Source organism: Capra hircus, chromosome 13 (assembly GCF_001704415.2).
Source record: "Capra hircus breed San Clemente chromosome 13, ASM170441v1, whole genome shotgun sequence".
NCBI classification, from domain to species: domain Eukaryota; kingdom Metazoa; phylum Chordata; class Mammalia; order Artiodactyla; family Bovidae; genus Capra; species Capra hircus.
This window is the reverse complement of record NC_030820.1, coordinates 30,714,931-30,728,769: the sequence shown is the minus strand read 5'-3', so window position 1 is coordinate 30,728,769 and position 13,839 is coordinate 30,714,931. Positions and strand designations below refer to the sequence as shown.

At 39.1% G+C, this 13,839-nt stretch overlaps 1 protein-coding gene across 1 annotated transcript in view; it reads left to right on the top strand.

The window, feature by feature from the left end:
- CUBN (cubilin) overlaps window positions 1-13,839 on the top strand; it is a 272,327-nt gene that overhangs the window by 161,398 nt on the left and 97,090 nt on the right. Inside the window, exons 36-37 of the mRNA XM_005687978.3 lie at window positions 365-497; window positions 13,620-13,825. Of these exons, the coding sequence (XP_005688035.2) occupies window positions 365-497; window positions 13,620-13,825 (339 nt within the window). The remainder of the gene's footprint in view (window positions 1-364; window positions 498-13,619; window positions 13,826-13,839) is intronic.

The following is a 13,839-nucleotide window of genomic DNA, read 5'->3' as shown; positions in this document are numbered from 1 at the left end:
CTGAGAAGGAAATGGTGAAATATTGCTTTCTTTTCTCAGCCAGGGGTGAAAATCATCCTGGTCAGAAATACTGAGGATTAAAATGAGTCTTTTATTACATAGAGCTATAGTTCACAGGAAGAAAGGGCTTTTAGAAAAGAAACTACAGGGATTCATTCTAATCCACCATAACCAGTGGCTTTTAGTTTTCAAGTCACAGAATCTTTCCTGATTATTATATATGCCATGGATTTTTTTTATTATGAAATGAAAACAGTACATCCTTTGATGCTCCTAACAGCTCTTCCAGTGTTCTTTCTCTATCTTACGGTGTCTTGTATTTGACATTGACTCTGCCACTCACTTTGTTTCTCTTTTCTTCTAGCTTGTGGTGGGATATTCCACATGGCTGAAGGCATCTTCAACAGCCCTGGCTACCCAGAAGTTTATCCTGCTAATGTGGAATGTGTCTGGAACGTCGTCAGTTCCCCTGGCAACCAGCTCCAGCTGTCTTTTATGTAAATCCTTTTTTTTATAGTGTATTGTTTCAGTGAGAATGAATCTGCAGGAAGGAAGCTATGTTACTAATAGGATGGACAACTAATAGCATATGTGTCCAAACAACTGTTAAGAGAATATGGTGGGAACTTCAAGGAAGTCTGCATATTTCCTCTGTTTTAGTCATCGTTTAGGTTATAAATAGCATTAAACTTCTCTTATGAATGGTTTTAGAGTCCTGCCTAATATTACCAAGAGTACATGCCTGAGCTCTCGGCATGTTTCAATTTTTGGAGTTCTTATCTTCAGATAACATTAATTTTATCTTTTAAAAAAAAAAAAAAAACAACTTAGAAACATTTAGACTCTTCCAGAGAATCACTATCATTCTTTCTTCCAGCAGAAATCCGTGTCTCAATTAAGCCTTCTTTACTCATACACCTTATCTCCACCGCAATCCACTTTTTATTCTTACTCTTGGCAAGAAAAGGATTTTGGAAGTATTTGAAACTGTTGGCCTGACAAAAATAGGTATTTTTGTCAGACACTTTTTCCAACAAAGATGGGTTTATTTGGAATAATCAGAGAACTGCAGTTTGAGGCCTGCAACCATAGTGAGCCACGTGCAAGTCCCTATATAGAAAGGGAAGGAGAACACTTCTATAGAGAAGAAAAGGAAGTTAAAGGGCTATCGTAAACTTTCTTCTCATTGGCTGAGCCCTTCAGGAAGAAAGAGAGGTCTTTTTTCTTCCTGTTGGACACTTCTGTTTTTGCAGGGCATGAGACTGCCCCCTTTTGGTATGTGACTCTATTTAATTGAGATTCTATTTATTAACTTTTTACATTTCCCCCTTTTGATCATAATATTTTTCTGAAAGCATTGCTGATCTAGAATCAGGGTTTCTAGTTTTAGCAGTTTTCTGTGTGTCCATGTCAAGAAGGACCTTTCCTAGTATAGTATCTCATGTCAGAGCGAAAGTGCACAGACTGGAAATCTATTAAGGTCACATTTGTATAACTAGGAGGAGTGGGAGGGAGAATGCTCGGGTACTTTTTATCTGAAGTGCATTTGATATCAAAATCATAGACACTGGAGATTGTCTGAAACCATATATCATCATCAGAGGTTTGGCAACAAACATCTAACAGGCCTAGTCTGGATATCTCGGGGAACTGTCTAATCAGATGTCATCTGCTTCAATTCCAGAAAATCTTTGCTTCAGGTCACCAGGTGATGTGCAGGTCCAATCAGGGTTCAGTGATTTCTTTAGGTGAACCATATGAATCCAAGAGTCTATTCCTGAGAGCTTGGTTTCACAGGGTTGTTTAGAGGTACCCAATAGGAGCCTTTCCAGTGAGGATGAAGTGAGTTCTTCTGGAGGAGTCTTTTCCAATAGACAAAACCTCCAGGTTTCAAGATGTAACGCTTAATGTCTTCATCTCTCAAAGTTACACTATGAAAAGATTATGCTATTAAAACATGGTTACTTTTAATAGCAATTAATCCCTTGCAGTATTGGAATATCTCTCTTTTTATCAGTTGTGGGTTAAAATAAGTGAGAGCCAAGTGCATTGGAAATTCTGGGGCTATCTCAAAAGATAAGAGTTTATATGTTTCAAAAGGGGAGGATCCAAGATTTAGAAGGACTGATAGCAATGTTTTTGACCAATGTGTTTGGAGGGCTTCTATAAATTTGGCTAAGTCTTAATGATGCTGTTTGGTGTTCAGTTAAATCAGAGGATTGAAGGTGGTAAGCACAGTGGAAGTGCTGTAAAACTAGTCAAACAGCAGACTTGTCAGAGTACCTGGCCAGTAGAATGGATTGCCTCAATCACTGTGAAGTCCGAGAGGAGTTCCCCAGGTAGGGATCCTCTTTTCAAAAGGACTTTTGCCACATAAGAGAGAGCAGCCTGTCTGCAATGGAAGGCCTCAGTCCACTGTGAAAACATATAGACCATGACTAAAACATATTTATATCCATTAGAGGAAGAAATTGTATAAAATCCATTTGCCAGAGCTTGAATGGTCCATTAGGCAATTTAAAATGTCTGGGAGCAGCACAGACAGGCTTCCCTTAGTTCTACTTTGGGCAAGTGGGACAAGTGAGGTAGGCACTTTTCTCAGCCTTGTTAATGTTTCCTCTCTAATATTGATTCATGAAGGCAATCATCTTGTCAGTAGAACAATGGTTTAATGCATGCACAGTGGTGGGGAGTGAGAGTTTTAGAGTGTCTGGTAGCAATAGGTTGTTATTTGATGTGAACCAGAGCTTTCTCTTTTTATCAAACCAACAATAATTGAATTTCCAATCTTATTTTCCCTTTTCTGAGGCCAATTTCTGGGCTTCTCTAGCCAGTTTTTCTAATTTTCCCTTTGGGCCAGAAGTTTGGTTGCTATTGGTTCCTTTAAGGGCAGCATTCCTTATAAAACTATTGTCAAAGTGATTTTCCTTAGCTTACAAAGAGTCAGGTTCACAATGTCCCAGAATCTTAATAATAGCTAAAGTGGCAAGGGAAAGTATCACATCCAATAATTCCTAAACTTGAGGGGAGGCATTTAAAACTTTTTTGCCCCTGGAAGTAAGGAGGGCATATTGCTTAGTAACGAAGACACATTGCTCCCACGGTATTCCAAAATTATGAGCTACTCCAAAAGCTACTATCAATATGAGGTACTATCAATATAAATATTAGCAGTTTTATCCTTGGTTAAAGTATATGTGGTGTGTGTGTGTGTGTGTATGTGTGTGTGTGTATGAAGTCACTCAGTAGTGTCTGACTCTTTGCGACCCCGTGGACTGTAGCCTGCCAGGCTCCTCTGTCCATGGGATTCTCCAGGCAAGAATACTGGAGTGGGTTGCCATTTCCTTCTCCGGGGATCTTCCCGACCCAGGGATCAAACCCAGGTCTCATGCACTGCAGGCAGATGCTTTATCCTCTGAGCCACCAGGGAAGCCAGTTAAAGTGTTAAAGTATAAGCCCATGTAAAAGCATATAATTCAATCTGGGCCAAAGTAGCCTTAAGTAAGGATGCTGCTCAGTAACAGCAAAATGAGTCTTAGTAGCATGTTGTTTAGTCACTAAGTCGTGTCTGACTCTTTGCAACTACATGGACTGTAGCCTGCCAGGCTCCTCTACCCATGGGATTTCCCAGGCAAGGATCCTGGAGTGGGTTGCCTTTCCTTCTCTAGAGGATCTTCCTGACCCAGGGATTGAACCTGCGTCCCTCGCACTGAAGGTGGCTTCTTTACCACTGAGCCACCGGGGAAGCCCCATAATAGCATACCTGGAACTATTAGTATGTTTGCCATTGTCACCTTTTAAATGAGAGCATCAGTGAACCATGAAAAGCCAGCATCACCCAGTGGAATTTCCTGTAGATCATCACAAGGAGTCCGAAGGTGGTGCATCAGTGTTAAGCATCATGAGGGACTTTGTTGGTGATGGAAGGGAGAGGAGTAGCTGGGTTAAGGGCTTTATAATGTAAAAGAGTTATGTGAAGAGCAATTAACAAAAGGACTGAGAAAGGTGGAATGTGATGAGAATTCAGAACTTCTACCACATGAGATACAAAAACGGTTGAAAGGAATCTCACAATAATTTTCTCGTAATTTTAACCAAAAGGAGTGACTGTAACGACTGTAAGGCATGGGGGATATCCCCATTCTACAGGGGCCAGTTGCTGGCCGTGATACTCTATGTGTCAGTGTTGCATTCTCTTGCTTTTCATATAAAAAGGGAAAAGAGAATCTGATCATTGGGATGCCCAAGGACAGGTGAGTTCATCAAATTGCCTTTAAGGCCTTGAAGGTTATGTTATCACGTTTCCTCTTAAAATTGGGTTGAGGATGTTATTGTTAAGTAAAACATACAGAGATTTAGCCATAAGAGAGAAATTTGGAATCCAGTTTCAGCAATAATCATCTAGCTAGAGAAAACTTCATAGCTGTGCTTAGTTTCAGGTTTTGGGAAATGCAGGACACCACAAAGTCTGTCTGGACCTAGGTAAAGCCCTTGTCCTGATAGCAGATACCCTAAATATCAAAGCTGGATTTGGGCAGACTGCAGTTTTCCTTTGGTGATCTTAGGTCCCTTTAAGGCTGAAAGCTTTAGCACATGGATGCAGTTTTCCTGTGAGGCTTGAGATGCAGCATGAAGAAGCAAATCACCCCCATGTTGCAGCTAAGTAGTTGAACTTCTAGAGAACTTTGTATGATCCAGACCAGCCTTCACAATTCCTGAGCAACAAGGACTCTGAGTAAAACCCTGAGGTGTTACTGTCCAGGTGAGTTGTTCTTCTTACCAAGTAAAGGCCAAAAGGTATTGACTAGCTTCATCAACCAGAATGCTAGAGAATGCACTGCATGAATCAATTACAGTAAAAAATTTGCTTCCAGTTGGACTGATATCAGTATCATGTGAGAGTTGGGGACCACACAATGGAAAAGGATACCAGTGTTGTTGATTGTTTGGAGGTCCTAGATAAATCTGACCTTTAGCTTTTGTCACCGGTGAACTGGGAATGCTTCAAAGGATAGTACAAGGGATAATGAAACCTTGAGCTTTGTAGCTTCCTAGTAGGGTTTTTGTGTCTTGAAGAATATTTGAATTTAAAGACTTTTTATTAATTCTGGGAAGAGGTTTTGAGGGGTCTACTTGAATCTTCATAGGAGGTGTGTTGTGAATTTTGCCAACATCAGTTAGAGATTTTGCCCATAAGGAAGGTGGTAGCTGATTCAATAGAGACAAATGGTAAGTATTTCCAGAATCAGCTCTAGAACCATCAGAAATAGAAGACTGAAGATGTCAAAGGGTCATCTAATTTCCCTTGTTGGTTACTTTGAAGACTCCTGTCAGAATCTTGAATTATTTCCCCCTTCTTGGACAAAAATATTCCAGCATGGCACTTCTCTAAGATGTCTTGACCTGACAAATGGGTAGTGCTAGAAGAACTAAGGGAAAAGCACATATATCTTCCAAAGGACTTAAACAAAAGGGAATTGGTTCAGAGACAGGAACCTCCTGAGACTCGTTAGATCCCCACTATGTGAACTGTTTCTGTTCTCTGAGGCAGGGGCTTTTTTAAAACAGTAATGGAATTGAGCACCGAGAGTGTGGCTCTGGGGTCAGTTAGGACTGGAAGAAATCCGTTCCTAATCTAAAGAAATGTTTCTCCACACAAGTTAAGAGGGAAGATTAGGAAGAATTCCTGTAGTTCCTCAGAGCCCCATCAGTGTAAACTGGGAGGATGTTGAAAGGCCGGTTAGAAGGCCAGTTAGAAGTGCTTCAGGCTGAAGGTGTCTGAAGCACTTAGATTTGTAACAATCTCTTTTCCAGTGTCCTGGCTCTGCAATAATAGCAGATACTAGTAGGGTATGGTTTCACTTAAGAGCCTTCTTTTGCTAGGATTGAAGATTAAGAATTTTGGCTGTCTTCCTCTGAGGTGACTCATTTGGAGTTGGAGGGAGCTGGTTTGACACATTAGCTAAATCCATCCTGATCCTTGTTACTAGAAGGGAAAAGGCCCAGTTTAGCCCATTAATAAACATAGTGTTAAAAGCTACCTGGGTGAAATCAACATCTAAAAGAATATCAGAATTTTCCTTAAAAATGATGTGAAGTTGATTGTAATAATCATGAACAGTTTCATCAGATTTTTGTGTGTGAGCCTGGATTTTGTTCCAATCAGCAGGTTTTAGAGAAACCCCAGGAACAATGTGATGAAGCCTCCCGGGGATTGCCTGAGCCTGATCATATAATGATAGCAGGCTGGCCTCCCAGCTGTAATTCTAGAAACCTTTCAGGATTTCCCCCAATTAGTAGTTTTCATCCAATGCTGATCCTAGCCTTCACTGACCAGCATAAGAACTAGCTGATGTAAGGTTGACAAGTTTAAATAATTATATTAAAATTTTCCAGCAATCTGTGAATATCCTCAGTTACTTTGGGAAAACTTTTGACTATAGCTCTCAATTCAGCTTTGGTTCAGGGAATACAAAAAATTAACAGTTCAGCCTCTGAATTCTTGGAAGGCTTAAATTTTAAACAGACATTCCAACAAGTTCAGAGGAAAAGCGAATGAGAATAGTTTCAACAGGGAAGCTTGGTAAGAGAATTGGCATGAGGGTAACTGACAGTACAGAGAAGGAGGAGACAGTATAGCTAGGAAGAAGGAAGATGGCCCTGGAGATGGGCTCTAACCCATGAAGAGCCAAAAGAGAGAGACCAGATGATGTTAGGGGCAGAGCCTGAGACAGAGAAGCTGAAGAAGAGGAGCCTGAGGCACTGGGAGCCATTTTATCTCTCATTACTCATGTTTTCCTTAAAATCTTACTTTGTAAAGAAGCAATTCTAGACTCCTGATAATGTTGGGAAGCTTCCAAATACCAATCAAAGTAAGCATTCCACTAATTTCTGGAAATTTTGAGCTATTGTAGTCCTCTTTGTTTCTAAAAAAATTTCAACTTTGGGAATTTCAAAAGTTCATCATAATGATCATTGAGATCCTAATTGCCTTTGGTCAGGTTGGCCCATTTAGTTAGAAATGTGCATAAGGAGAGACTTCAGTTCTTAAACATCAGATTTTCCAGAGTCTCTGTTTGAAAGGTACTCTCACAATTTTTAGTTAACTGGGCTCTGATGTCTCAGAGGTTTTTCTCTAGAGTAAAAGAACAATTTTCAAACGTTTTGCAGCATAAGCATCTCAGTTCAAATAGCTCACAAGCCTAAAATACCAGTCAATTCAGAGGAAATATCTTGTTCCTAGAGGAGCTTGGCCAAAGGCTTTTTTTAGACATTTCCAGAGACTAGCCCTTTGCAAAGGAATAGGCTGAAGGCTGGACAAAAACAGGCACAGTTTCAGTGAAATGTCCCTTGCTCCCGAAGGAATGGATCAAAGGCTAGTCTGTTTCAACTGAAACAGTCTGATCTCAAATCAGACTGAAGTGCCAAGTGAGTGCTTGCATACAGAGTAAAGCACTGACCAGAAATATGAAGCTTTAAAATAGATTCTGAATAAAACCTAGAGAGCTTCAAATGCAAAGAGAATGTGAGCTCAGATCCAGGAGAAGGATCTTCAGACTCCAGATTGGGTGAGAAAAGCAGTGAATGACAATGGGCTGAATTGTGGGTGCCATACCTGTTTGCTTACCGAACCACCAAACTGTGGATCTGAAATAAATAGAATGCTACATGTTCCTCCAGCAAAGATGGGCTTATCCAGGATCAGCAGAGAACTGCAATTCAGGATGTACAACTGTAGTGCTCTACTGCAAGTCCCTGCCCAGCATGAGGACGACACTTTTTTAGAGAGAAAAGGAAGCCAGGAGGGCAGTCAACAGAATCCATGACTTTTATTGGCTGAGTCCATGGTAGCAGAGAGAGGAGTCTTCTTTCTTCTTCCTGTTGGGCTCAGCTACCATCATGGGGTGTGAGAGTCCCTTCTGGTTTCTCCATTCTTTATAATTGAGGTTTCTTTGTATTAATTTTGACAGAAATTAATGAAAAATCACTCATGTTCCTCATTGAACTATAAGCCCTTTTAAATATGAAGTATGGACATACAATCAACAGTAGGATCCTGCCACATTCTGGATGATCTTAGGTTAAATTAAATAGCAATAATGTATTTTCTAGACATAGATAGTACAAAGGACATGGTAAGTGAAATGGGGCTTTTTAATCGTTCAGTAGAGAAATACTTGTAACACTGGTAGTGCCGCACTGGTAATGGGTGCTTAATAAATATTGGATAATAAGATATTGGTTTTTAAAACTAAAAGGTTTTTGTTTTATTGGGCTTTGGTTGATATTACTAATTCTGTTTTGAAAAGAATATAATACCTAACTTACTGCGGAGAGAAGAGGATGGTTTTGAGGACACTGATCTGTTTATTCCAAAAACCTTGCTCCTCTTCTAGACATGCCATTCTGTGTATCAAGAACAGATGCTTTTTTTTCAGTGAAAGAGAAGTCCTATTACTGGACCATGTTCAAATATCTCAAGTTACTTTTTTTTAGCCTACCAGTCAATGTCGTTTAGGGCCCAACTGGCATTGTGTCAAAACAAAGACACCCTCTGAGCACCTGAAAGGCAATGCGAGTTTAAGCTGTCACATTGGAAAGAGGTTTTGGTTGCTTTTATCTTTACAAAAAGCACAAAGTTTTGTATGAGAAGAAATATAAGTACATATATATATATCACATATATATACACATACAGCCATATATATACATATGTATTTTTTATTCAACATTTAGTAAGCCCCTACTTTATACAGATAAGCATTTGTTATACGTATGTCAGATGCTTCATATATAAAGCACAATTTACTCTCATAATAGATGCTTTATAGCCAAGGATGAATAAAATGTGAACATCGTTCTTATGGTAAGTCCCAAGTCCTTCACATAGATTACTAGGCTTCATAATTGCTAAATTAAAGGGCTTTGTTGTTCTTGTTGTTGTTGTTTTCCTCTTTGTCCTTACCACATTCACGATCTTAAACAGTCCGATGTTCAGCAGTTATCAGGTACTGGGCCAGGTACTGGGAATGTTCAAGACAGACAAGATCCCATTTTTTGTTAAGTTACTAAGAAGCTGATGTCAAGAAGCTATTTGTTTAAAATCTAGAGTGATTCATATCATCTTTGGGGATAATCTTATCCATATAGGGCCATAGTTATGATTAGATATGTTAAATTTTAAATGTACAGCACAGGGCTGATGCACGCCTGATGTTCAATGAATGTTAATTCTCTCACCCTGCCATTTCTAAAGTCTCTTGTTTGGCAGTTCAAAAAATTAAATGGACAACACTGAGCTCTCCCCCAAGAGGACAGAAGATAAACACAAAAAGCAAGTTTCATCCATTTTATTCTTTAATAGACAGTAAATCCTGATTATTGCATAAACAAATCTAATGCTTCATCTTTTTTTCTTCTCATCCATGAGAAGTTGATTTTGATTATTTTGTCTTCCTTGCTTGAATTTTATTTTTAAAGTATAATTTGTGGAATACAAGATGTTCCTCTTTATGCAGATGATAATGAGAAGGGCTTTATGGCAAGGCCTCCGAGTTATTTCTGCCCTGGTCTAAACTATATCCAGATGGGCACTTGGAGGCATTCCCCTAGGGTGGGGGAGAAGCATATGGAATATGTCAAGTTCTAAAACATGGGGTTTGGATTGTGGATACTGTGGTGAAACTGAGAAGGGAAAAGACCTGGAGGAATTATGGTTGAATCTGTAACACAAAAGGAGGGGGAAAATAAAACCCCCAAAGAATTTTTTTTATAAAACAGATATTTAAAGGAATTAGCAGAAAGTGTATTTCACGCTGGCAGAGTCCTTTTACAATGTGATTGATCTTGGTTCAAAAATTGAAATGAGATAATGAGAAACAGAGATCATACTATTTTTGTTCCACATCATATTTTTACTAGCAGACCTGAGCCAAAATTTTGGAAAGAAGATAGGTTTGCTTATAAAATGAACTGGCCTAAAACAGAAACTTCCAAGAACAATAAGACTTTTTTAAAAGTTAGATTTGATTCTAACAGATATCCCACCATTGTTTCTAATGAAAAGCCTTTTGTGACATTTAGCGTCGGATTACACGAGTCTGGTACAAAACAAGAAAAACCGAGCACTTAGTGATCTTCTGGACCCTTGGGTCAAACTTTAATGTGCATGTTGATCATCTGGGATCTTATTAAAATTCACATTGTGATTCAGCTGGTTGAGACCAGATGCTTCATTTCAAACAAGCTCTGAGGTGATGCTAATGCTGCTGGACCACATGCAACATTTTCACTAGAAAAGATTTAGGGGCAATTTTGTGTTAATTGGGTTTCTCTGGTGGCTCAGACCATAAAGAATCTTCCTTCAATGCAGGAGACCGGGGTTCAGTCCCTGGGTTGGGAAGATTCCCTTGGAGAAGAGAATGGCTACCCACTCCAGTATTCTTGCCTGGAGAATTCCACGGACAGAGGAGCCTAATGGGCGACAGTCTAAGGGGTTTCAAAAACATAACTGAGTGACTAAACACTTCCTGTTTTTGGTAAATCACCTGTAGAGAAAAATAATCACCTTTTCTTTTTTATGAGAATCAGAATGCAATTTTAGCATATTTTACATTGTTGATAATATTATGGGCAATAAAACTGAGCCTAAATTTAAGAGCCAAATTTGACAACCATCCTAAGGATAGATTCAGAACAATTATTTGCCGAAACTGATTGTTCAGTTCAATCTCTCAGTTGTGTCGAGTTTGACTCTTTGCGACCCCATGGAGTGCAGCATGCCAGGCTTCCCTGTCCATCACCAGCTCTCAGTTGGTGATTGAGATAGATTGTAGACATAAACTGTCTCATGAAGCATTAAACTGTCAAGGAAGACAGTGGAGACAAGACAAATGTGTGGTTCATTTAGCCTGATGTGGATCTTTCCTGTTTTTTTCTGCTACTCAGTTACCTCTCTTGTTTAGTTGCTAAGTTGTGTCGACTCTTTTGCAACCCTATGGACTGTAGCCCACCAGGTTTCTCTGTCCATGGGATCTCCCAAGCAAGAATAGTGGAGTAGGTTGCCATTTCCTTTTCCAGGAGATCCTCCCAAGTACTCCTTGAGTCTCCTGCGTTGACTGGCAAATTCTTTACCACTGAGCCACCAGGGAAGTCTGTGAAAACAGCCTGAAATATAGACCTACACGGTAATAACCCACCTTGATGGGATTATTGAGAGGCACAGACTCACTGTCCTGCTGGAGACCTACCAGTGCTAATATCTGGTTTGGCAAGCTGTTAATGGAGCGGAGCTGACCAGTTTGCTCCTGTCCTCTGGTTAAAAATGAAGCCTCAGAGGTGTGCCTGATACATTTGATCCCTTAGTGGGGCGTGAGGTCCCAGTAACTCCAGGCTAGTCAGCTGTTCCTGAAGCATCCTAAGCTGTTAGTTGAGACAGGCCCTGAAGGGTGCTGGCTTACCGGCGTCATGGGAAATCCTGCTCATGTTGAGCAGTACTTGAAAGATACACAGCAGGGAAGTAAGTTTTCTCTTCTGGAGAACTTTTCCCCCTTCCCAACAATTTCTTTTCTTCCTTTTTTTTTTTTTTTTTTTAATGTCGCTGCTTTTTTTTTTAATTTTAATTTTTACTTTATTTTACTTTACAGTACCATATTGGTTTTGCCATACTGCACTGGGTCTCAGTGTGGCATGCATCTTTCTTAGTTTTGGCATGCGAACCCTTAGTTGAAGCATGTGGGATCTAATTCCCTGACCAGGGATCAAACCTGAGTCTCACACATCAGGAGTGCAGAGTCTTAGCCACTGGGCCACCAGGGAAGTTCCACAGTTTCTTTAATCTTGCTGAGCCATTCTTTCTTCTTCTCTATATCTTGTCCTTCTCAGCAAAAATTAATTACTTCTGAAAAAAGAATAGTGTGCACTCACTTCATTTACTTCTTAAAAAACCGTTAAATTACCTTTTTATTTTAAAAATAATTTTACATGAATAAAATATTACAGGGCAGCAAAAGTTCCCCATCCATATTCCCATACCTTCTCATCACAGAGATAACTGGTGTTTTCAATTTTATGTTTATCACCTCTATGCAAGTTTATATACTTTTATTATATGTATATTTTATGTATATATATCAGTTCAGTTCAGTCACTCAGTTGTGTCCAACTCTTTGCGACCCCATGGACTGCAGCATACCAAGGCTCCCTGTCCATCACCAACTCCCAGAGTTTACTCAAACTCATGTCCATTGAGTCGGTGATGCCATACACCTGTCTCCATACACACTACATAATATTGCTTTCTGTTTTATTCTTTACATAAGTGCAGTAATGCTTACTGATTTTTCTGAAATTGTTCTAAATTTATAGATTGATTTTGGAAGAATCTTTATATAAAGAACTTTTCATATTAAATTTGGAATATCTCTCCATTTATCCAGTCTCCTTTTAGATCCTTCACTAAAAGTTTATATTTTTTCCATGAAAGTCCTATAGATATTTTGTTACATTTATTCCTAGGCATCTTATTTTTTATTGCTATTAAAAATGGCATCTGTTTAAAAATTATGGATGTACCCTGACCACCTTACCTAAAATAACCTTCCTTAATGACTACACTTTTTCCTCCTAGAATTTATCACTGCCTCACAGTATTTCTATTTCTTTGTTTATTATCTACTTCTAGAATATAAGTTTCCCAAAGGAAGGAACATTATTTTCTTCATTATCTTGTCCCAGTGTCCCAATATAATACAGAGACAAGTATTTGTTGTATAAATGTTGACTTAGGTACAGTCCCTAAATTTTTGTTTGCTGGTTTAAGGAAACCATATTAATTTTTGCCTATTATCTTATCTAGCAGCCATTCTATTTTCTAGAATGTCAAAAGTTCTGCGTCTTGTGTGCTTCTCTATCTTCAGTGCCTAGAAAAGGCACTTGGTGGATATGTATGGATAAGCGAGTGCTCTTAAATATTGGTTGGCAGCACTTGCCTTCTAGTTCTTACAGCCATTTTCCCTTTTCCTGAATTAGTGCCCTGAAGAACCCTTCAGTATATCGTGCAACAAAGTGATGAGAACAGGCTTTCCTGTGTTATTTCTTATTTAAAAGAAATGTTTTAAAACTTCTACCTCTAAGTATATTTGCTGTAGATATTTGGTGGGTAGCTCTCATCCAGTGAGAAAATTTCCCTCTATTTCTAATTTTCTAGAGTTTTTATGATGAATGGATCTTCAGTTTTATCAAACACTTTTCTGCATTTATGCAGAAAACATTGATTCTTCCTTTGTGTATTTTTTGATCTAATTTTCTCTTTTAATCTGTGTGTGTGTGTATGACAAATTGTTCCAAGATCTTTTCATCTTAAACCATTGTGAGTTTAACGTGATTAAAATTTACATATCTTACAAATTGATGGATTCATTTAGCTAATATTCTATGTAAGATTTTTCATCTGCATTAAGTGAGTAAAATAAATGTTTTGAGTTACCTAAAGGACACTTGATTGAAATTAAAGAAAAAAATTTGACAAGTGAACAGGTCAACTCAGCAAGTAACTGAGGAGAATCCCCAAATTTATTTGATCAATTTAACCCCTAAATTTTTTTTTTTTTTCCAATCAGAGCCTTCCAGTTGGAGGAGTCTCAGGACTGCAGCAGAGATTTTGTGGAGATCCGGGAAGGGAACGCCACTGGGCGCCTGGTGGGACGATACTGTGGCAACGCCCTCCCCCTCAATTATTCATCTGCTCTCGGGCACATCCTGTGGATCAGATTTGTCTCTGACGGCTCGGGCAGTGGCGTGGGCTTTCAGGCTGCATTTGCCAGCAGTGAGTTGGTTGTT